At 53.1% G+C, this 23,857-nt stretch overlaps 7 protein-coding genes across 7 annotated transcripts; 4 read left to right on the top strand and 3 right to left on the bottom strand.

The window, feature by feature from the left end:
- Positions 1–182: 182 nt before the first annotated feature.
- Positions 183–2,116, top strand: A1O5_06485 (MFS transporter, SP family, general alpha glucoside:H+ symporter; the record flags this gene model as incomplete). Its single annotated transcript, XM_007747079.1, has 3 exons — positions 183–848; positions 915–1,904; positions 1,958–2,116. 3 exons carry the CDS (start codon positions 183–185, stop codon positions 2,114–2,116), a joined length of 1,815 nt encoding a protein of 604 aa, XP_007745269.1.
- A 1,111-nt stretch (positions 2,117–3,227) lies between these two features.
- On the top strand, positions 3,228–6,965 carry A1O5_06484 (uncharacterized protein; the record flags this gene model as incomplete). Its single annotated transcript, XM_007747078.1, has 4 exons — positions 3,228–3,686; positions 3,756–3,942; positions 4,000–4,041; positions 4,132–6,965. 4 exons carry the CDS (start codon positions 3,228–3,230, stop codon positions 6,963–6,965), a joined length of 3,522 nt encoding a protein of 1,173 aa, XP_007745268.1.
- Positions 6,966–7,896: 931 nt separating this feature from the next.
- A1O5_06483 (uncharacterized protein) lies at positions 7,897–8,865 on the bottom strand (the record flags this gene model as incomplete). The annotated part of the gene is made up of 1 exon (XM_007747077.1): positions 7,897–8,865. The coding sequence occupies one exon, from the start codon at positions 8,863–8,865 to the stop codon at positions 7,897–7,899; it is 969 nt and encodes a 322-aa protein (XP_007745267.1).
- A 1,315-nt stretch (positions 8,866–10,180) lies between these two features.
- Positions 10,181–11,987, top strand: A1O5_06482 (6-phosphogluconate dehydrogenase, decarboxylating 2; the record flags this gene model as incomplete). Its single annotated transcript, XM_007747076.1, has 5 exons — positions 10,181–10,194; positions 10,317–10,501; positions 10,558–11,009; positions 11,063–11,491; positions 11,547–11,987. The coding sequence occupies 5 exons, from the start codon at positions 10,181–10,183 to the stop codon at positions 11,985–11,987; spliced, it is 1,521 nt and encodes a 506-aa protein (XP_007745266.1).
- A 737-nt stretch (positions 11,988–12,724) lies between these two features.
- Positions 12,725–13,538, top strand: A1O5_06481 (uncharacterized protein; the record flags this gene model as incomplete). Its single annotated transcript, XM_007747075.1, has 2 exons — positions 12,725–12,855; positions 12,911–13,538. 2 exons carry the CDS (start codon positions 12,725–12,727, stop codon positions 13,536–13,538), a joined length of 759 nt encoding a protein of 252 aa, XP_007745265.1.
- A 948-nt stretch (positions 13,539–14,486) lies between these two features.
- A1O5_06480 (uncharacterized protein) lies at positions 14,487–16,567 on the bottom strand (the record flags this gene model as incomplete). Its single annotated transcript, XM_007747074.1, has 2 exons — positions 14,487–16,393; positions 16,450–16,567. 2 exons carry the CDS (start codon positions 16,565–16,567, stop codon positions 14,487–14,489), a joined length of 2,025 nt encoding a protein of 674 aa, XP_007745264.1.
- A 4,118-nt stretch (positions 16,568–20,685) lies between these two features.
- A1O5_06479 (uncharacterized protein) lies at positions 20,686–22,490 on the bottom strand (the record flags this gene model as incomplete). The annotated part of the gene is made up of 6 exons (XM_007747073.1): positions 20,686–20,793; positions 20,867–21,203; positions 21,257–21,756; positions 21,825–22,031; positions 22,083–22,372; positions 22,430–22,490. The coding sequence occupies 6 exons, from the start codon at positions 22,488–22,490 to the stop codon at positions 20,686–20,688; spliced, it is 1,503 nt and encodes a 500-aa protein (XP_007745263.1).
- Positions 22,491–23,857: the final 1,367 nt, after the last annotated feature.

Below are 23,857 nucleotides of genomic sequence, written 5' to 3'. Positions count from 1 at the left end.
GAGGGGAGCTCAATCACCAGGCACAGAAGTATATATCTACATAGCAACCCCTTCGTTGGTGGCTCGCATCCTTCGACCACAGCCCTGGTATCTGGGATAACCATTCAATTGTTCAACAGGGAACCATCGAGGTCGCGTGCTTCTTTGCCCACATCTTCGACTGAGCCTGACCACCTCTCACAATGAGCTTCGCACACGACGAGGAGGGTGGTACCGGACGTACCGGCCGCCACATGAGTGTCTCCCACTATGCCAGCAATATGGGGGCACCAACCTACGACACGACTAGACGCAGGTCTTCTATTGTCCCCGCTGCAGCAGTCGCAGCAGTGCAAGAGGAGACGGTCTTCAACCAGAAGGATGAAACTCTTCGCAAAATGTCAGTGGCAGTCCCCAATTTGGCTGAGCTCTCTGCCGATGCCAAAGCTGCCGCAGATTTGGAACACAAGATGGGCTTCCGCGAGGGTTGCCGGTTGTATCCCAAGGCTATCCTGTTCTCCTTCTGTCTTTCTCTGGCCGTCATTATGGAGGGATACGATACCTACCTCCTCGGCAACTTCTTCGGATTGACCACGTTTTCCTGCAAATACGGGTCGCCCACTGGGAACGTTGACGGTGTCCAAACTTGTCAGGTTTCTGCGACATGGCAATCGGCGCTCAGCAATGGCACGGCTGCCGCTCAAATCATCGGACTGTTCCTGAACGGCATCATCTCAGAGCGTATTGGATACCGCTGGACCATGATCGGCGCTCTGGTCTTCATTACTGGAACCATTTTCATCACTTTCTTCGCGGTCGATGTGCAGATGCTGCTCGCTGGTTACGTTTTGTCAGGTCTCCCATGGGGTGTGAGTTGATCTTCCGCTGCGATCGACTGGGCTTCGAGCAATGACGCTAACATGAATCTTAACTAGGTTTTCCAAACTCTGACTACCACATATGCCGCGGAGGTCACACCAGTCCCGTTGCGACCATACTTGACAACCTACGTCAACCTTTGCTGGGTCATTGGCCAGCTCATTGCTGCCGGTGTTCTCAAAGGGTTTGTGAACCAAACCGATCAATGGGCATACCGAGTACCGTATGCGATCCAATGGATCTGGCCACTTCCCATTGCTCTTACTGCATTCCTTGCGCCTGAGAGTCCTTGGTGGCTTGTCCGCCACGGCAAACTGGATCAAGCTCGGGCTGCACTGCTCAGATTGACGTCTAAAAAGAACGCGCAGTTCAATGTCGAGGACACCTTGGCTATGATGATCCACACCAACGAGCTTGAAATTCAGCAGACTGCAGGTACCACCTACTGGGATTGCTTCAAGGGCGTTGACCTCCGACGAACTGAAGTCACCTGCGTCACCTGGTTAATCCAACAGACGTCCGGATCTCCCATGATCGGCTGGGGTACCTATTTCATGATCCAAGCCGGCTTGAGCGAAAACAACGCATACTCTCTTGGGGTTGGCCAGAGCGCAATGGGCTTCATGGGGACCGTACTGTCTTGGTTCCTCATGCCGCACTTCGGCCGTCGCACTTTGTATCTCGCAGGTCAGCTAGCCATGTTCATCATCCTGATGATCATCGGTGGGCTTGGAGTTCCGAGCTTGTCCACCTCGATTGGTTGGGCGTCTGGTGCCTTGATTCTCATTCTCACCTTCGTCTACGATTTCACTGTTGGGCCCGTCTGCTACTCGCTGGTGGCTGAGCTTCCGTCTACTCGGCTTCGAATTAAGACTGTTGTCTTGTCCCGAAATGTGTACAACATCATGGGTATAATTGTTGGCACTCTTCAACCCCGCATGATGAACCCAACAGCGTGGGGCTGGCGCGGAAAGACATGCTTCTTTTGGGGTGGTCTCAACTTGCTGGGCTTGATCTGGACCTATTTCCGTCTTCCAGAGCCCAAGGTAAGTCGCTGTCCCTTTTTCATTCCCACGCAGCCATCTGACATCGCCCCCAGGGCCTCACCTATGCCGAGCTTGATGTCTTGTTTGAGAACAAAGTCTCTGCGCGCAAATTCAAGTCCGTCAAGGTCGACCCCTATCGCTCGGACAACTTGGTCATTGTTCCCGACGAGTTTGGCGACTACGATGTGGCCGCCGAGAAGCAGGGACTCTAAGGCGTATAGTACTGCCCAAAAGGCTTCAAGAGATGACTTGTTGTGCATGTCTGACTGTAGGACTTGCCCTGTAGGCCGGCAGGTCGTAATATCGGCTTTCTCTGGGTAGTGCAGAAACAACGACTAGTTGTCACCATGAAACAGAGGCAAGATTGGATCTCCATCAAGGCAGCTGTGTGAATATATTTGATTATAATGGGTTATGCCAACCACATTGCGGATAAAATCCGAAGGGACTTTCCTGGTTTTTATGATCCACCGAGAAATTTGCGCAACTAGACGGGGGACAAGCACGGCCAAGATGATTCCCGCACAAGGCAATTTGGAGACCAGTTGGGCCATTTGGAGGCCCACGTACGCGCTGCCCGGGTTTGCCTGCAACAGGTTCGTTCAGGGCCCTGAAAGCAGCCACCAGTCATATGTCGAGGAGAAGATGGGCGTCAACAGCATGACTTCTGCCCACACAAAAGGCGACAAGGAAAAGCCAGCAGCACGCCTCCTTGGTTGCCCTTCCCGCAGTTTTGTGACCGTCGTGGCGTGCCGGCCCATGCCTCCCAAAAGTCCAAAGTCCTGGGCTTTTTGGCAGCGTGACAGGCGTCCCAGCCGCACAAGGACTCCTCCGTTCATGCATAGGGGGGCACAGTCCCTGCGAGGTGATTCGCTCTAGCTAATGCAGTGGTCCAGAACCGGGATCCTCGTACGACTGGGTAGTCGAGCTAGCGGCCGGTCCAGGTGGTTCTGTCTCTGATGAAGCGTTGCAACCGAGTATAGGTGGCTGTTGATCGGGGAGTTTCAGCCTCCTTTCCATCTCCCTGCACGGTGCTTTGCAGTTGTCGCTTTGTTCTTTTGCACTGCCAATCTGATGGGTTTTGGCTGATAAGGATGGACTCTTCGGATCCGCCTCATTTTCGTGTCGTCTGACAGGTGTTTTGCTGTTCATCATCAGGCTGCCACGCCGTTGGGCCTTGTTCGTGCTTGGCTAGGCTGGCGGATTGCATTTCAGCTGCTGCCGTCAAAGCTTCCTCGCACTCGCGGCCTCATAATTGAGTCACTGATACATCCCACTTGGTGTTGATCTATCTCTTTGTGCCCAATTCATAAAAAGACAGCGATGGACGATCGGAGAGACAATATCGGCGGAGGGGGCCGCTACTACGGTCCTCCTCCGCCGGATCTTTCCATTCCACCACCTCCAGCAAAGATGCGCCGCAAGCAGCGTCGACAGCCTCCCCAGGAGACAGTGAGCCAGTTTTGGGACAAGCTGAACCCCAAACACCCCGGTAAAGTGTACACGGTCCTTCCCAACAACCCTTATGCTCGCAAAAAGGCGGCAAAGACTCCCCATGGCACTGTGTCTGGCCAACGCGCCGCCAAATCATACGAGGAGGCGCGCGCCGAGTGCGAAAGGGACGTCAACAGAATCATCCAGGAGTGCCGGCGGCTGAACCAGAAGTACCGCGACATGCATTTCGACATCGAATGGGATCTCAAGTCTGGTCAGCGGAACTGTCTAGATGGGCTCAGCACACCCGGCGATTCCATGAAGCCAAAGGGCGTCAAACGAGTCACGGTACCGCCCTGCCTTTTTTCAATGCCCGAGTCGCAGAGAGATTTGACGTGGGCTAAGAATATGGCTTAGGACATCTTCGAGAATCCTCAATTTTTCATCAACGGCCCTACGGCAGGGGATGTGCGCCAGGGCCGTGATGGAGATTGCTACCTGATGGCAGCGCTGTGCGGCTTGGGCAATATGCCAGGACTGATTGACAAAGTCTGCGTCAAACACGACAAGGATGTCGGTGTCTACGGCTTTGTCTTCTTTCGAGGTAAAATTCCTACCTCTCTTCTAGATTTGAAGTATTCTAATCCATTTATTCTCTCAGATGGCGAATGGCAGCATACGATAATCGACGATAAACTGTACAGTAAGTCTTCATTTCCTCCTTGCTACATATATACAACGAGTGATTGCTCACCCCCACATCGGCCAAGACTGACCAAGATTTTCTTTCCAGCCAGAGCACCCGACTACGACGAAGCCCAGGACGAGCGCGTCGTCTGGGACGACATCACCCGCGTGGACAGCGCAGAGGAATACCGCAAAGCACACCTGACAGGCTCGCGAGCGCTGTACTTTGCACAATGCAGCGACGAAAATGAGACGTGGCTCCCGCTCCTCGAAAAGGCCTACGCAAAGGCGCACGGAGACTTCGCCTCCATCGACGGCGGGTTCACGGGCGAGGCGATCGAGGATCTGACCGGCGGCGTGACGACGGAGATCTACAGCACCGACATCCTCGACCGCGAGGCCTTCTGGCGCGACGAGCTGATGCACGTCGGCTCGAAGTTCCTGTTCGGTTGCGCCACGGGCTTCTATGCCAACTGGCTGGACACAAGCGGGGCGCCGCGCGAGCGCGAGGGTATTTCCGAGGGGCACGCCTACAGCATCATGGACGCGAGGGAGATCAAGGGCCAGAGACTCCTGAAACTCCGCAACCCGTGGGGCAAGAAGGAGTGGACGGGGAAATGGAGCGACGGCAGCTCCGAGTGGACGCCCGAGTGGATGCAGTTGCTGGAGCACAAGTTCGGTAACGACGGCATCTTCTGGATCAGCTACGAGGACCTGCTCAAGAAGTACCAGCATTTCGACCGCACGAGGATCTTCGGCCCAGAGTGGAACGTTACGCAATGCTGGACCAGCGTCAATGTCTCGTGGTCGGCCGAGTATCACTGTACAAAGTTCTCGTTGACGTTGGAAGAGAAGGCGCCCGTGGTGATCGTGCTGGCGCAGTTGGACGACACCTATTTCGGCGGCTTGGAAGGCGGTTACGGATTTGACCTGCAATTCCGCCTCGAGTCTGATGACAAGGAGGATGAAAACGACTACATTGTCCGATCGAACGGCAATTACGCCATGGCCAGATCTGTCAGCACAGACATTGAGCTGGAAGCCGGCACATACTCGGTCCTGATGAAGATTACCGCAACAAGAAACACCGACAGGGAACACGTCGAAGACGTACTGCCCGTCTATGCTGCAACAAGACGCGAGAAGCTCATCCAGATGGGTCTCTCGTACGATCTTGCACATGCGAAGGGTGTTATCGTGGAAACGGAGGCGGAACGCAAAGAACGCAAAGAACGCGAGAAAGCCCGCCGGGCTAAAGAGAGGGATAAGGTGAAGCAGAGGACAAAAGCCCAGGCGGAGAAGCATTGGAGGAGGGAGAAGAAAAGGCATGAGCTAGAGAAAGAGAGACTGGCGAGGAACAAACAGAGGAAACAGAGGAAAGAACGAGCAAATCGAGTGACTGGTGGTGTGCCTGTTGAGCAGGGGAAGGAAGGACAAGGTACCTGGGACAACATGATCAACGAGAGCTCCCAGAGCAAGGATGTGATTCCAACGACGCAGAATGGGCACGTCGACGAAGTCAAAGACCTGAACCCTGGATCTGAAGCCACCGAGAGCAAGTCCTCTGATGGCATCGTCGTCAGAATGGGCGTCAAGGAGCCTGCAGAGTTGTCAGAAGAGCCCAATCCGATTTCTATATCTCAGAAGAAACCAACGGAGGAAGTCACAGCCGACAAAATCGTCGAGCTGCTGGAGGAAGTGATCAAGGTCGCCGATGCAGAAGACCGCGCCAACGAACCAGAAAATCTTCCTGACAAGGAATCCGCAGAGCCTGAGAGTACCGTGTCTGGAGCCAATGACAGGTCGGTTCGAACCACCGGCTCCAATGTCATTACGGACATCAAGCCGTTGTTGAAATCGCCTGTACTGTCTCGTCCACAGCACGAGAACTCTAAAGACACCAGCTCCAGCAACGAAAGCGCTTCTGTGATCCAAGCACAAGGGGGTCTTCAATCTGCCATGGTAAATGGACCCCGCCATCGCAAGCCTCCGCGTAGCGACACGCTCAACACCACAGCCGCGATGCTAGGTATTGGAAGCGGTGCCGATGGAAGCGAGTACGACATGCAGGAAGAAGACGGAGACGAACTCCGAGACTATGACAGCGAGCGCGAAAACGTTCATGTCAACCAGGACCACCAAAATGACGACAGAGAGCACGTGAACGACGACGAAGTCTCTGACGCAGACTCCTTCCCTCCTTTCGATTGGAACTCGGAGCTCGACATGTCGCCGTACTTAAGCAGCAGCGACGACGCCGACTCGGACTCCTCCTCGACCCGCACCTTCACACCCGGCCTCGGTCGCCTCAGCAGGCGGAACGTCGCCCGTGGTCGACGCCGAGGACGATCCCGCTCGCCGCTCCTGAACCCGCCCCTCGACATTGACGGATCGAACATGAAACAACCCAACAATGACAGAGCAGAGTCCGACGGCGACGGACCCGAAGAGCCGTGGAACGCCGTGTGCGTCGTGGGACTGCGCGTCTACTCGACGTTGCAGGGCGCGGGGGTCAAATTAAAAGTCGTCAGACCCAGTGGATATTCCGACGACGAGGAGGCCGCTGAGCAACACAAGACCGCAAAGGGAGCCAAGAGCGAGAAGGACGCGGAGAAGAAAGCAGGAGGAGACGCGGTCTTGGATCCAGACGACATCTCCAAGGGCGCCGTGGCTGCTGAGCCGCAGAGCACGGGCGTCGTTGTCGCCGGGGAGCCCGAGGGCGAGGGCGAGGACCGCGACGTGAACCCGGCGGACAGGATGAAACTGGGCAGCAGCACCAGCGCCAGCAGCGGCGGCGGCAGGAACAGAAACAGAGATCTAAAGCTGGGTATCCGTCCTCGTCCTCGTCCTCTTGGGGGGAGAATGTCTTCGACAAATTCTTCAACAACAACAAAGAACGGGCGGAGGGGGAAGAAGGAGCTTCAGCTTTCTCGGAGATGAAATGAGATGGGATGAGGCTTCGACAGAACCACCGGAAGGAGGAGCAGGAGGAGGAAGCTCTCTCCCGCAAGGCTACAAACGAATTTGGCTGGACACACTGAGGGCGTCGGATTCGGATTCGGATTCGGATATTATGGGATTGCTACTCACCCATTTCATTTCATTTCTTTCCTCTCCCGTTTCTTATTATCCCTTCTCTTCGCTTCTCCGCCTTCTACTTGTTCTCTTGCCTCTATTCTCTTCTCCACATTGCACAGCATTCAATGATCGAAAAGGACGGGCGTGCTTAAAATAGTCTAGTTACATGTAATGATGATACGACAGAATATGATTTAATGGGACGTGATGCTATGAGAAACAATGAGATACGGCTCGGCGTCTCAATAATGACCGGGTCCATTATCCACTCTGAGAGTACAGGTATAATGGGCTTAGCTGCCTCTCTACATGGGATCAAAATACTATTTCGTTCGTCCCCTTTTCGCGTATGTTCTTAACCCTCTGATGGTGCCCTGCCACTCACTTTCTCATTCACTCGGAGCCGAGTCGGTTGTTCCATCATCCACTGAATATCATCGGTCTTGGCTTCCGACAGAAATAGTCGCAACTCTGCTGCCACACATCTTATCCTCCAATCAGATGAACACGAGGCTGGATATGGAGCTTTGAAAATGGGTCGCCTTGCTTTGAAGCCGTCATTTTCCATCATAGGCATATGCTACTGACTCTTGGGGAAATCAATCTGCCTCAATCTCCCGTTTTCCGGTCTGAGAAGGCGCCAATCATATGAACATGCCTTTCGGTCTCGATTTCGATTTCCGGCAACGGTCGTGAATAGAAGCCGGGCGATAAGCTCAATTGTTGATGTGATTAGCTCGATGCATGTTTGAAGCCGTTTGGTTCCGATTAAGACCACGATACCATGACGGCCTCATCCAAGCACCTTCAATCCACCCTTCATCTTTGGCTGTTTCTTATGCACACCACCGTGCTCGACCTTCCCATGTCCTCCCGCTCCATGTTTGCCCTTATTTCCCGATTGCTTCGATGCTGTTGGTCGCACGTCTGTTACAGCTTTCTTTACCACAATCGGATGGCTGCCCACATACTTGCCATTCATATCTCTCGCAGCGCGGAAGTAATCGTCTCCATCGGCGAAACTCACGAACCCATATCCCTTGGACTTTGTGGTCCGCTTGTCTCTGATCACCCGGGCTTTCTGGACCGAGGGGTATTGTGCGAAGGCCTTCAACAGGGAATCATCGGTTACTTCGCCTGCGAGATTGCCGACAAAAATGCGGAAGTGTGCCGGGTCCCATTCCAAGAGGGTTGGGTCGGTCCAGGTCGTGCCGCCGCCAGAGCGATGGACCGTTTTAGGGGCCTCATCCTTGCTATGAGCCGTGGTTTCTTTGTGGGACGTGCTCGTAACCGGGGTCGGGTTCGTGGAGGCTCCTCCTGTTGCTTTCGGTGTTGACGTGCTGCTGGTATCTCTACTCAAGTAGGCGCTTTGCCATTGTTGAACCTGGGCTTCGTAGTCGGCGTCATAGCCTGGATAAGGGTTGGCTGAGGAAGACGTGTCCGTCGAGGGCACGAAGGGGTTGCGGATCTGAGGGGCACTCGAGTACGATGCGTCATATTGAGGGAGCGACGTGGGTTGCTGATACTGTGCAGCAGGGCTGTAGGTCGTAACTGGAGCAGCAGCGTAATGCGCTGGACTGCTCGTGCGATAAGAGTTCGCTATCGACCGGGGCGCGAATGCTGTGAAGGCCGGTTTAGCAGCGGCGCTGCTAGAGGATGGTTTGAGGCCGGGTGCGGGGCTCACTGCAGAAGGTGGCGGTCGCGCAGGAAGGGAAGCTGGCGGTTGAGAGGTATTGAGACCTGGAGGGACCGGATATGACATGATGAATGTTTGATCTGGCTGTGAAAACCACTGGTTGACGAGACGTACCACAGACCTCCTTCGAGGTTAGTCTTGCACCAGCGCAGCCGGTATATACGGTGGTTGAGACTGCTGGATGGATGAACAGAATCTAACGTGCCGCAGACGAGACCTAATGCAAATGAATCTTGTAGCAGTCAAGTCTAAGGAGGATGGAGGTCGTGCGGTGACATGCAGATGACGGCCTTTCGAAATCTGTACTCGATAGAAGACGGTTTGTCGATCGCCCGCAAAGGCCTTGGGGATCAACAACGATACCGAACGGCCTGGAAGCCAACGCTGCAATCGACTGCCCCATCCAGAAGAAGAAAGTTTGACGAAGGAGCTAGCTACATAAAGTATAGCTCAGGTGCGTACAGAATGCACGTGATCGATCTTGGCACGTGAACTTTTCCCTGCGGAGGCAGTTGTTGAAGAGGCTCCGGGTCTTTTAGTAAAGTAACCAATCGAGGAGCGAAGCCCTTGCAGAGAGCGTTGGTTGAGGCGTCGCGCGTGGCTCCATCAACCAATTCCATCAGTGGGGGAGACGTTCTCGACGTGTACCAGTACTCCGTAGTACGCGGGTGTCTCTTGGAAGCACGGCCCCGGCTGTTTTCGGACTGCTCGGGGCAGGATGTCGGAAGTCGCAGTTGACAGCGTCATGATACTGCTGAGAAAGGGCTATCTGAATGCATGACACGATTCAATGCTGAGTCACCAAGGTCCTAGTTATTCACGAGTCCCAGCAGCACATGGCGCGGTGGCACATTGTTGCTGGCTTATAACACCCGATAGACGTAATCCTCAGCGGTGACAGCGTCTCTTTATTGGGGAACTGACCGTGGCTCGATGAGTGGTCAAGAGGGCTAGTCCGGGTGGTAGGAGTAGTCAGCCAGCCGAGGGCGACTCAGTACCCAGACTTCCGAAGCGCAGGTCGATGGTCGGCTGTAACTAAGTAACTAAGTGGCAGAGTGGGTAGTACTGGGTAGAGCCGTCTGTTGTGACGGCTGCCCCTCCACTGTGAGAAATTTGTTTGGTGGGGTTGAAGCCGTGCCTGAGCGTCCCTCCATGCCCATTGCAGCCCATTGCAGCCCATTGCCTGGTCTAATCATCGTATTATTACTGCCCATTCCCCTGTTGCACCTTTCTTTTCTCTTTCTGAACATTCGTGCCTCTCGTCTTTTTCGGTGCATTAGACAGAGACTCGTCTTGTGAACTTTCAGACTTGTTCTTGAATCCCTCTTGAACCTATCTATACCTAGATCTTTTCAATCTTCACTTCATTACCGCCGTCAACATGTCTGGTCCAGTGTACGTCCTCAACCCGAGGCCCTCTCCCCGATTCCCCTTTCCTGTATTAAATCTGCGCCTCAAATTGACATTCGCCGCGTCATATAATTACACCCGATTGACGAGCAGGATGCTGACTTTAGAGCGCGACTGGCTGGCCTCAAGGTCGGCCCTGCGCAGGCCGAACCCAGTGGTGATTTTGGTCTCATTGGCCTCGCGGTCATGGGTCAGAATTTGATCTTGAACGCTGCCGACCATGGTTTCACCGTTGTTGCCTTCAACCGAACCGTTTCCAAGGTCGACCGCTTCCTCGAAAATGAGGCCAAGGGTACGGAACACTTCCCGTCCGTAGCGACGAAGAGTCTGCTAACCGAGACTTCCCAGGCAAGTCCATTGTCGGAGCCCACTCGATCGAGGAATTCGTCTCCAAGCTCAAGAAGCCCCGCCGTATGATGCTTTTGGTCATGGCTGGTCCTGCCGTCGACGACTTCATTGAAAAATTGCTGCCCTACTGCGACAAAGGTGATATCATTATCGACGGCGGAAACTCCCACTACCCGGACAGCAACCGCCGCACAAAATACCTTGCAGAGAAGGGCATTCGCTTCGTCGGAACTGGTGTTTCTGGTGGCGAGGAAGGTGCCCGTTATGGCCCCTCTCTGATGCCTGGCGGTAACGAGGAGGCCTGGCCATACATCAAGGACATCTTCCAGAGCATTGCTGCCAAGTCCGATGGCGAGCCCTGCTGCGACTGGGTCGGTGATGAGGGTGCTGGACACTATGTCAAGATGGTTCACAACGGTATTGAATACGGTGACATGCAATTGATTTGTGAGGTGAGTCAACTGGGTCCATTCCTGTGAGGGTGTGTCCCATTGACCGTATGCAGGCGTACGACATCATGAAGCGTGGTCTCGGAATGAGCTACGCAGAGATGGGTGACGTTTTCGCCGATTGGAACAAGGGTGTCTTGGACTCGTTCCTCATTGAAATCACCCGAGACGTCCTGCGCTATAATGACGACGATGGTAAGCCTCTTGTCGAGAAGATTCTTGACTCTGCTGGTCAAAAGGGTACCGGCAAGTGGACTGCCATCAATGCTCTTGATCTTGGCATGCCTGTCACGCTGATTGGCGAGGCTGTCTTTGCTCGCTGCTTGAGTTCCATCAAGGATGAGCGTACGCGTGCTTCCAAGCTGATCGATGGCCCCAAGCCATCCTTCACCGGCGACAAGGCCGCTTTCCTCAAGAACCTCGAACAAGGTCTCTATGCTTCCAAGATCATCTCATATGCCCAGGGTTTCATGCTGATGCAGACTGTAAGTTCAAATGGAGGATCTCCCCGGCTCGAGATGCTAACTCGAAACGTGACAGGCTGCCAAACAGTACGGCTGGAAACTCAACAAGCCATCCATTGCCCTCATGTGGCGTGGCGGTTGCATCATTCGATCTGTCTTCTTGAAGGACATTACCTCTGCGTACCGTGCTGACCCTGGCCTTGAAAACTTGCTGTTCAACGACTTCTTCAACAAGGCCATCCACAAGGCACAAGACGGCTGGAGAGACGTGATTGCGTTTGCCGTCAAGTCTGGTATCCCCATGCCGGCCTTCAGCACCGCCTTGGCCTTCTTTGATGGGTACCGCACCAAGGACCTCCCGGCCAACTTGCTCCAGGCTCAGCGCGACTACTTCGGTGCCCACACCTTTGTGATCAAGCCCGAGTACGCCAACGAGAAATACCCCGAGGGCGAGCACGTCCACGTCAACTGGACTGGCCGGGGTGGCAACGTCTCTGCTTCCACCTACAATGCTTAGATGCGTCGTCTATGACCAATCAGTCTCTCTTTTTCGTATGTCTGCTAGCATCGTGTTGGGAGACAGGGCATTCGAATACACGTCCATGCAAACTGTGTTATGCATGGCACTCTGCTTGGAGGACTTCAGGATTGCATCTAAGGCATAGATTAGTGTTCATGATTGGGCCTTTTTTTTTGTGCCTGGAAAATAAAACTTGTATCCTGGGCTCGCCGGTGTCCTCTGCCCCCTTTCTCTCGCCCGCGCTGCGGTTGTCGGTAAAACTTCAAGTCCGATGGGCCAATCAAACGAGGCTCGTATCCCGCTCGGTCTCCAGACTTTCCCTTTCCCCTTCCTGCGAAATAAGTTCGTCGACCAGAACTGCGACTGCACCCCGTCAGTTGCGGCTTCTCGCGCTCATCAACTGTCCAGGTTGATCGACCACGCGCTTCATTTTCTCTCTCGCTTCGCTTTTGCTTCTCCATTCCCATTTCCCAAAGCATTGGCATCGGGCGCCTGGCGTATCAATTTGGCTTTGGATTTTGGGCAACCGAGCAACGTGACTGCCGCCACGAGCCTGGCCTGTCACTGCCTCACTTTGACTTTGATTTCGACGACTCGAGGCCCACGTCGCTTCTATCTGCTCGCCTCCCTCCCCGCATACCCACGACGTGCGCAACCTGGTAGGAAGCGCATCACTTCTTGTGGAGGAGTCAATTCATACCTCGCCTTCGTCTGCGGGCCCCTATCGCATGATGATGGCAGCAGACACCAGACGCCAGAATGCAGGAACAAGAGTGCCGGTTGCTTTACCCAAGGGTGAGCCAGCTCAGCCTGCAGCATCTTCGGTCTCTCAGGATGTCAGTTTGCAATTAGCGATTGGAAGTCGGTAAGACTGCGCTCCACAAGATCAATTTGTCTCCGGTAGCTCACAGCCGTCATAGAGTCCGCCTTACCACTGCTGCCCCAAACCAATCGACCGTGGAAGGTACTGTCTACACAGCTGATCCCCTGGCCAACCTTCTTGTGGTGAACACCAATACCAATTCCGTCATTCCCATCACCTCCACTTCCCTCGTCGCACCCCCTGGCGCCTACCGAATCATCCCCATCTCGCAAATTAGCAGTTTCCAGCTTCTCTCGCTGCCTCAGCCCTCACCCGAATCTGCGAGCATTGCAGCGCTTAATACAGTCGACACCAATGCTGTGCAAGCCCGGCTTGCGAGGAACATCGCTGCCCAACAAGCAGCACAAGCCCGCGTCGGTCCCAAAGGCACTAGCCCAATAGATCAAGCACTGTTCGATGCCCTCTCGCGAACACATCCAGCTCGCTGGTCTGACAACGTGATGGTGATCTCGGATACTTTCCTGATCGATAAACCCTATGGCGCGGCAAATGTTCGACATGTCGAGGGCCGAGACGGCGATCTTGACCGAATGAAGAAGGTGGTAGACATGGAGCGGCAGAAGATCACACTGAGATTTGCAAAAGGATCGCTCGATGGGAAGCTAGGATCTGAGGTTTCGCCTGTCAAAGCGGCTTCCGCCGCAGGCATGAAGAAGGGTGGCTAACGGGCACGGTTGGGATTAAAACCGAATTTCTGGTATACAATGGAGGACATGGGAGGTTCGGTTACTTGTGCGGAGTCTCGCGCAGGAGCCGCGAAGAAATACACACGGGTCCTGGATATTGAGACGCATTGCTTGGAATCACCATCAGGATATCAACCAGCACGGCGCAAAGCGCTGACGACTTTTGACGCCCTAGTGACTGCGCCTCGATCAGCCCGTCGGCCTCCTCCAAACAAGAGCCTTCACCAATCTCAGTTTTTGGAGAACATATTGTTGGAGCAGCAGGATAAACAGGCTCGCATTCCACCTCTCCATGAACTTGGGTCGAGAAGAATGCCGACGGTTGTTGTGCATTGATCTCGACCAACCCAACGTCAATAACAATACTTTGCAAATGTCGTCGTTCTCGTATGGCTCGTATTTGAGTGTACACAAAATACGGGATACTGGTGAAGTAGTCGGTCGCCGTACTGAGTACGTGTCCCAGTTATTCACCCTCGACTTGCAGTGCTAACCGACAAGTCGACTCAGATACAGTCGGACAATTTTGTGCGGGGGCAAGCGGAGCAGGTCCAGAATACCTCGTACTCGGTAAACTTTCAATCAACTCGCCCCTTTTCGAGCGTCAGCCTTGCGGACGCGAAGTGCCTACGCCACTAATAAAATAACTATATAAATAGGAAGGAACTCGCTGAAAGGACAGACAGACAGACAGACATCTCGCAGGATAGACAAATGCTATCAACCATGTGGAGACTTATCCGTTTCACAGCCTCTCCGATACAGAGAAAGCTGATGCGAGTAAAACAGACTCGAAACTAGGCTCCCTGACATTGACGCGCTCGAGTCTCCAAGCAAAACTGGTGGCTACCTCGGCCCTTTCAGTCCAAAGAGCAACCCATCGAGGTGACGCCAAATCACGCACCAGGTTGGTCCAGCATACCAAGCCTAGTATACGCACCACGTCTGCGAAGGCACAGCGGATTTCGAGTCTGCTATATCTAAGACTGGAATGAAATTGTTCTGGATTGCCGATCGGAGAGCATCGAAACCGTCTTTCGCTTCAAGCGTTTCGTGGTCAGGGGTACCAGTCTCGAGCAACATCCAAATTTGGGCAATGTACCGCACTCTGATCGGCTCAGTGTCCTGTTCAGCGCGGTCACCAGCGGCTACCATATTGTCGGTTGGCACGGTCAAGGCAGCCAATGAGCTCAGGTTGATGGTCCGAGGCATCAGTATAGCACAATGACCACTCCAGAGTTGTTCGAGTTCCGACCAGGTTTCAGTTTCGGCATTTTTGACCTTTACACAGAAATATCGCCGTTGAGTGCTGGGCAACAGGAAGCGAAAGACCACTCGTTCATCATCTGGCAAGGGCACATGCTCTAACACCACTGCCTCGACACCGTGGACCAGAAGTCCGGCAATAGTTGGTTCTGCACTTGGATCGGTCTCGTTGGCAGGTTGGGTTGAGGTCTCGGGGTTGAGTAGATTGCAGGGTGCCCAGCGAAGCCCATCAATTCTTAGGCGGGGACCGCCTGCCCATAGGACGCTTGCAGGGACCGTCTTCTGGCAGGACCAGAACGCTTGCATCTTGTCTTCGTCTAGCGCCGACAATACAGTCTCCAGACCGTACCCAGGCAATATTGAGCCACATATAGCGACATCCGATAGTCTCGATGTAGTTCGATAGCGGAGGCCGTACCAAAACCATACTATAGGAAAATTGTCCTCGAAGTCGATCCGCCGTTTCATGAAATCGATACAGTGGTGTGCCATCGACCCAAATTGGCGAGCCTGCTCGCCTATGCTTAAATCAGCATGTATAATCTGCCTGTCCAGTGTACTGTAGTTGATGGCTTGGTCAGCGAACTGGGACACGAGGTCATCGGCCAAAATTGCCTCTTGCATAGTCCATAGCCGTGCGACCCACTGATTGCAAAAGATGCGGAAACTTGCCTCGTCAGGGGAAGATGGTAGCTTGTGCGATAAGAGGTCCCTCGAAAGCACCAGGACATGATTCGCCGAAGAGTAGTATACTTGTGCCATGCGCATAATTGCCGTATTTCGTAGAGGTTCCCGAAGAGGAACGCAAAGAGTATCTATCCAGAAAAACGAATCCTCAGGAGCCACGGATGTGACATAATGATGGATTGCTCGGAGTTGACACTGCGGTAAAGCGTTCTCTTTTAAATTGCCTCTGCCATCCGACCAGACATGGCTGATAGCCACGTAGGCTATTCCCGGCTTGTAACCAACGGTCGTGATCCCATCATGGTGGAACTTGATCAGAGGGAACCCACCGCCCTCAAATGCCGAGACTGTCTCAGCAAATTGCACTCCAACATAGGGACACAGGCATTCTGACCGCTGATGATCGCAGCTCATATCGCGGCATCTGCAATAACTTTGGTCATGGATGACTTCATATTTGTCGTGATTAATGTTCGAAGCAACGCAGGCACTCATGTCGCATTTGTTGTGGCCTTTACTCAAACCAAAACCGGGTAGTTGCGTAGCGTAGCATAGGCCTCCCATTCCCAAACCCGAAAAAGTCCGCCGAGTCATGTTTGGACACCATCCCCCATCGCTCAGGAGCTTGAGCTCAAATGCCCGACACTCTGCATGAAAGTAATTGTCACCAAGCTGAGACTGTTGCCGGCGGAAGGTAACTCTGTAGTCATTGAGACTCTGTACAAGTACCGACAGAGCCAAGTGAACGGGCATCGGGACAATATAAACACCAAGCTTCTCCAAGAGAAAGTCTAAATCCATGAGAATTGCAGCGGCATCCCGCAGACAACGAGCGAAATGACTCGCCCACGCCACATCAGCTTTCAGTTCGTCCTCCTTGCCTAGGAACTCTTTGAAAACCTTTTGTAGAGTAATTTGTTGATCGAGGTAACTTTACCGTCAGGGCTTGTGGTTGTGATTGTCTGGGAGACCTCATGCCGAAATACCGGTCGCCTCAAGGCTTCCTGCAGGATTCCGAATAGTATCCACGTCTGGACGAAGGCCCCGATGACCATACTGACAAATGCCTCATTCTCAGGCACGTCATCCGGGGAGATGTCTCCGGTCACGGTAAATGCGAATTCGAAGAATCGATCGCAAGCCTCAGCTACGTCGCCATTTCGAAGGGCTGCAATGTTCCATCCCTGTCGTTTATCGTAACCTTGGAACCCTTAATTGTCATGTTCCGGACCATCTAGGTCTGGGACAGGCATATGCATCGAGGCATTGTCCGGGATCAGTATGACGTCCACTGAGAGGCCCTCGTCGATTCAATATGAATTCTCTATGTCGAAGATTGATATTATGGCAGCAGCAGAGCTCGGGCGTGCTGCCTGAAGGGCGACTGGGACTGTCGTTCTATGCGCTGGCCCCTGCACCTCTCATTGGCAGCCATCCCTGAACGCGAACGACGCCTTGCCACCTCACCGAGGGAAGACCCGGCGCATTAGATTGAAGAAAGACATCAGCGCCATGGCTAAGCCACACCTCGCCGTCCTAGGCAAACGCCGTCCTAGGCAAACGCCAATGCAATTGACTGTATCTGCGACCAAACCTGACGCCAATACTATGTCCCTGACCTCTACCGATCGAAATATATAGGCGATCATCTACGCTTTGTACTGTTCTTTCAGACTAGTTATATGGGAAATAGATAGGCAGGACTACGAACAGCTTCAAATAGCCTGCTGAGTCGTCTCTTACCCACTTGCAGCACTCTATGTGAGGCCACAGGCGAATTCCGTGCTGCGCATCGACCATTGGAATATTGACCATTGCACTGCATTTTTAGTGTGGTCGAGGCCGTAACCAAGTGGGAGGCAGATGACAGCACTCTGACAATTTAAATAAAGATGTTGACCTAAACCGGCTATGCCTGGCAATTCTATCCCCATTAAGAGCACAACGACCATTGCCGTTTGTCTTGTCTATGGTACACCCTGCCAGCTTGGAGTCCCTAGTGCTCAGGAAATTCGGCCCTAACCATAGCCCTTCCTCTTGTCTGACTGAATTCCATTCGAGAGCTCCCATTCAGCATGGCGTGTTGCCAACTTTTTGGTCTAGGTCACATCGCTCATGCTATCAGTCACGAGGGGAGAAGAGACCCACCTGATCGGGCCAGAGCAAGGTGGAGAATGGAACGAGAGATCAATATGCATTCAGACCGAACACTGAAATCGTTTTGTCGGCCTTCTACCGATTGCGAGTCCCTACGGCCGGCCGCGATGGCTGCTATCAGAGACTTAGTAGTAAAGTCTGATTCTTACCCATTCACTATCACGGTCTCCCCTCAGATATTCACCAACACAGGGACCTTTGTACTAGGTCAAGGCGACAGGTTAAAACGATGGATACGATTGTTAAGGGAAACCCCAGCTCGAGCAGAACGATGTTCCAGTCCCAACGACAATCCTCATATTCCCTTTATATGGCGGCTTGAGCTAGACTAGAGCGCCGACTAGTCCGACCACAGCGACCACGAACACCTCTTGCGAGAGCCTCTTATGTTCAGCACCGGCACTGCTTGTTGCACTTGCGACCGAGGCTGTCACGCTGGCCTGGGATCCTGACGTCGATGCAGCTGAGTCTGTCGTGGTCGCCGCCGCCCCGGAATCGCCACAATATTTCGAGCTTACGGACATCATATCACTCGTTGAAGGTATGGAGTCTCCACAGATGGATGTGTAGCAACTATTATTGATCGAGGGAAACACGTCAGTCAGGTGCAGTCAAGTGCAGTGCCCTTGATAGACGGTGTGAGCTGGGTAACAAGAGGGATGGGCATACCTGAGAGCCTCCCGAAAAACCTAATCCCCTCCCACGATCACGACGAGGACAGACGGAGTTCGTTCTACGAGGCCAGTACATATGCCAGCGGCTCGGCGAAAGGATGGAAAAACTCACCGGTCTGGATGTGGACGGGGCCTTTCACGAGCATTGTGTACCAGAGTTTTTCTACAACATGAGAAACCCTCCACTCCTCTTCCCGGATGTGGGTAATTCCCCGTGCATGCGTGTATACTGGTAGAGAAGGAAAGAAACTTCCTGTATCGACTACGAAGCAGCCCTGCCCTTGCGTTTTCTACACCAGAGCTAATGTGAAAGCAAATGTGGATGCTCATGCTAATTTGTGCACAGTTCAGCCGCTGTAGATGCAAGGCAGGATAGCAGGGAACACAGCCTTACCACGGGGCCAACAACTACTAGATTTCATATACCATTCACCCGAGGAAAGAAGAAGAGAGCGGAAAAGAGAGTGAGTGAAAGCGGGCTTGCTGTCTGCATTGGTCAAAACTGGTAAGCTTTTATGGTACAGTGCTTGTCGCGTTGGTCTAATGACGCCGAACTTCCAGAGTCCTCTTCTCGTCCGTAAAAGGCCTTGCCCTGCCGTCTTTCAGCAACAACATTGGGCGACAAAGTAGCGAGTTAGTCTCCAGCCTGTACTCTTAAAGACACGAGAGACATCTGTGCCGCCTGGGGGAGATATATCTGGCCCTTCCACCTGCTAGAGGTACTGTTGCCCGGTCCTCTTTCAACTGCAACAGCATCAAAGGATAGTTCCCTATCTGCCTTTCGCGATGAGATACTATATGGCCGTTCTCTTCTTCCTCTGTCTGACCGTCGACGCAGCTCGGATTGAAGCTCGCTCGAATGCCGCCTCCAATGCCGCCCTGCTCTCGTCCCCCACATTTACATGGCCAGCTCATGAAGCGCGACCTGTCGACCCCTTTGAACTCTTGTCTGCATGCCCTCAATGCTCCATGCTGCAATGGCTTGACCCGATGTGCCAGTCAGTCTTTGATGTTCCTTTCTCCTCCTTCCTCCCCCTCTTCTTGCTGAAACTGGGTGTTTCCTTCTTCGATGGCATCCCTCCAAGGACTGTTTATGCTGTGTTGACCATGTGCCCATTTCTAGTACACTGCTGCCCGGCTGATCAAGAGTGCTGCAATGCCCTTGGTGTCTACGTCCACGACCACGACGTCGATATCGCCTTCGACACCAGTATCGACATTGACATTGACATCGACATGGGACCTCCCGCCCGCCGTCACCAAGCCAACAACAAAAACCAGGACTACGACGACAATGACGAAGATGAGCACGACTAAAAATCAATGAGTGCAAAGGGAAGCAGTACTTCGACGCGACCAAGCACCAGCAGCAAAAGTACCAACAGCATCATCGCACCAAACGCGACACCAACGAAATGCAATCCATGCGACACCCCGCAGCCGACTTTCATCCTCCAACAGACGTCTTCCAGCCTCGCCGCAGAGAACGGAACCTACGCGGGCATCTCTTCCATCTCCGGCACCGCCGGAAGCGAATACAAGGTCTTATTCGGCCGCACAGCAGCCAAGGCGAGTAAGTTCACGTCAAAGAAGGCATGTGGCCTCATGGGCCTTGGGCATCGGGTCCAAAGCCGGCACAGGCTGTGTGAACATCGCGCTGACGCCGCATTTTCTCAAAGCTTGACTGATGGGCTTCAAAGCGCGAAATATTTGCATCTTTGAAAACTGAACAATTACTCGGTAGTCAATCGGATTCCGACTGCTGGGCTCAGTCCCGTCTTTGTCGTCGCCATCCTAGACTCTACATATGAAGGAGGCAGCGTTGGTAGGACTACCAAGTACCGAGTATGTCCTAACTAGCCCTCGGCTATCCCTATAATAGTGTTTAGCTTCGCAATCCCCAATTTAGAATAGTGTCGGGTCACGATGACCACGAAAAGTTGCTGGTTAAATTCGGAATAGCGTCACTAGGTACGGAATCACTTTGGTCCAGCTAATAATATAATACAAAAGTAAAGTGCCTGTGGGGTCCGGGGGCTAGGACTAGGGTTAGTCGGACTATAGTCCTAATGGGGAAGCTATTCCCTAGGACTTCTGCTACAGTCCTTTGCAGCAAATCAGGGGTCCTTCCGCCTTTGTTACAGGCTCCCGAGTGGAACCCCGTAATTACGGGCACCTTGCCAAACCCAGAGCCTCCCAGGCGGCGCCCAGACAAATTTCCCCGAACGCTTGCTTTGGTTCGGGTTTCGGTGCCGGGAGCTTCGCGTCGGCGGCATGTTGCGGTCGGGTATTTTGGACCTCTTTTGGCTCAAGCTCTTTTCTGGAGCTAAGTTTCGTATGGACTAGTGACGGGGAACAATGGAAAAATCCGCCATGGTACCGTGGAAGTCCGTTGATAGAAAGGTGCTCCAATTTTCCAACTCGAGGTCGAAAAGGGAGCTCATGTCATCCTAACATCAGGAGTGTCAGTATCGCCGTGACGAGTTTGCCTCTGAAACCACATGCGGCCCGAAGAAGACTTACGGTGGTTTGGTCACTGAATGGCTGATCTTCGATCCCAAGATATTGACCGGCCACAGCCACGTCCTCCGAGAGCTTTTGCGGAAGGCGGGAGAAATCTTGGTCGTAGGCGACGTCGGTGTTGCCATATACTCTCTCTGTGGCTTCTCGGGCGAGGGTGGCCATCTCTCTCGCAAAGCTGATGGAAATTCCTGAACCGGTTGCAAATTTCACCCGTGCAAAGTATCCCGCGCCCACCTCCATCAGCGCAAGATCAGACTGAATGCTAGGTCTCTGGGGGTTTTGTAGAATGTATATAAAGAGATTAATTAAAGCATACATCGGTCCAAAAAAGCTCAACCTAAAATAAAACAGTGTTGGCGGTTTGGATGCGAACGAAGGTAGGATACTCACGGGACAGGAGTGCTTGCATCGAAGCGTATGTGTTCAGTTCCCAAAATGGCCTGGCGACAGATCTCCGCCACGACCTGCGTTGATGTCTCGATCTGATCACGTAACGCAGCATGAGGGGTTAAGCCACACATACTCCGACTCCACGGATAAGTCAAAGAAGTATGGATGTCGAGAGTTATGCTCTGGATGGCGCCGCGAAGATACATGATCTGCTGTGGCGTCATTCTGGATGGTAGTTGGGTCGGACAAGGAGCAGAAGGACAAGATATTATCGGGTCAATCGAGCGCTTCAATACATTGAGTTGCTCGTCGAGCTCAGCGACGGATCTCACCAAAGCCTCTGCGCCCTGCTGAAAGGCCTGAACCGTAGAGAGTCTTTTAGAGACCAACGATGAAAGTCGCGACAGTCTGATCAGGGTATTGCAGTACTCGATGTTCACAGTGCTGTCGGGAGGGGCGGATGTTGGTACTTGACAACTGACGTCGTCATCATCAATCAGCTCAAGCAAAGTCAGCATGGCAATCCAAGGCGGTCACCTTTTCTGAAGGACAGAAATGGGCCACGTACTGAATGGCGTCCAGATTGAGAAACGATTTGCTTCTCCAAACAATATATGGCCCAAAACAAACAACTGCGTAGGGAGTTTTCGTATTCGGTCAGATTCCACGAGGCGATCGCTTGTCGGTGGAGTCCTTTCGCGATGCCAAGTCGTACAGCTATACCACAGAGCACATATTCGAGACAAGGGCTAGCAATATTCTGGGTAAAATAGGCCTGGATTGCCGTTATTAGCTATTTGAATATTGCTCGGCTCGTCACCCTTACCATTAGCGTCAGAGCTTGCACACCAACAATCGAGGTTCGGAAATATAGCATTTCCGTATGCACTGACAACGCATTTTCGAAATAACCCCACGCCGATTGATTGGCTTCCTGGAAGGAGCCGCAATTTGAAAGCTCGATTCGACATCCGAAAGCGTAGATAGCATTTCGGAGGGCATACCAGGCGGGATCGGTATCCATAACGTCTCCGTCGAAGTAGCCTTTGAGCTGCGTGTCGAACCAGGGGCGGTGCACGATCCCTAGAGCAGATTCAAGTCCCTCCTCGAAGAAAGCTGGCAAGAGTACGTATGGTTAGAAGCAAAACGGTCAAGGCTGGTCGCGGTTGTTACCTCGAGTATATCTCCACGCTGTCTCTTGATCTGGCTCTGGCTTTCGCTTTTTGGACAGCATCTTCTCGATTTTAAGGCGGCTCGTGATGTAGTTAGTAAAAGTCCTCGCAGATGCATTGAAGCTCGAGCTTCCCGTCTTGCTCGCGACCCATTGGATTCCTGGTCTTGAACAGATAGACAAGAAAGATCTGGGTCCTAGAATCACTTAGCACTCAAGAAAACATTGGGCCGGTTGCCTCTTACCGTGATATTCCCAGTTAGACTTCGAAGTCACTGTCAGTCAATCCAAATGCAAACGGAATGCTCGAATGACCTACTGTTTCACTCGACGAGATACTGCTTCTCTCTCTGATTTGTTCAGGGCTGCTCTCCGCGAGACCCGGGGCGTCGGCGCTGTCGGAAGGGGTGGGATGATACCCAGAACTCCTATCAAGTGATGAAGTCGTATCGGCGAGGGCGGGATGTCCTTGAGGGATCAATGATACCAGGTCCAACACCCCAGGAGCGTTTGTCGTCTTGTACGAGTGGGGCAGCGTGAAGCAGGACGGGCTCTGAGTTTCTTCACCATCCGTCCTCAACGAAGAGGACAAGTTAACAGGCAGCACTGAGTCCAACGAATCTCGGTCATTTCTCCCGGTAAATCTAGACAAGTCACTGCTTAAAGCAGCTGGGGAGTCATGTGGAGGGATGGGATTTGTGGTGGCGGGCTGAGCAAAATGAGCGGCGACAGAAGTTTGATGGATGAGCTTACAACTTACAGCATATCTTTGTTGCATGAGAAGTGTTTCTAAGTGCTCCAACCTCTCCACTAAATCTTTGCCTTCTCTGCTTCCGTCCGTAACACGCCATCGACGAGGTCTGGTTGAAGTACAATGTTGGCCTCGATCGAGGCAGTTTGTACATGGGCCACCACCCTCTCCATTACCTAGGTAGGCTCTAAGCATCTTGCTTTCATCTCGTTGAGAATGAGGGCATACAGCGAATCTTCTTGGACCTGCAATAATTACATGCCACGACGCGTTTGGGCCTCGCATTCTGAGCCTGTTGAGGACGAGGAACGGTAAGAGAGACTGGTGCGGCGGACATGATCGTCATCATTAGGCCCAGGCAAAGCTCCAGGCAATGTTGGACCAGCAATTTCGACGTTGGAGCTCTTGTAAGAAACAACCCACGAGGCGGGGAAGTCGTGGAGTGAGGAGTGGAGGTGGGACTGAGCGTCTTGGCGGCCATTCGAGCCTTCTGGATCAGACGCGGCCTCTCATCGCATGTCATGGCCAATAAATCTATCCCACGCCTGCCGAGGAACGCCACTTTCGGGCAGCTAAAAGCTGCCGGCCGAGATTTGCCGACTAAAAGCGGTATATTGTCCAAGGTAAGCGACGGGGGAACTAGACCGAGAGTAAGGCGGATGAAATGATCTGGATGCGC

This window comes from Cladophialophora psammophila, assembly GCF_000585535.1.
Source record: "Cladophialophora psammophila CBS 110553 chromosome Unknown aczJe-supercont1.9, whole genome shotgun sequence".
Lineage (NCBI taxonomy): Eukaryota > Fungi > Ascomycota > Eurotiomycetes > Chaetothyriales > Herpotrichiellaceae > Cladophialophora > Cladophialophora psammophila.
This window is presented reverse-complemented; position numbering and strand designations above follow the sequence as displayed.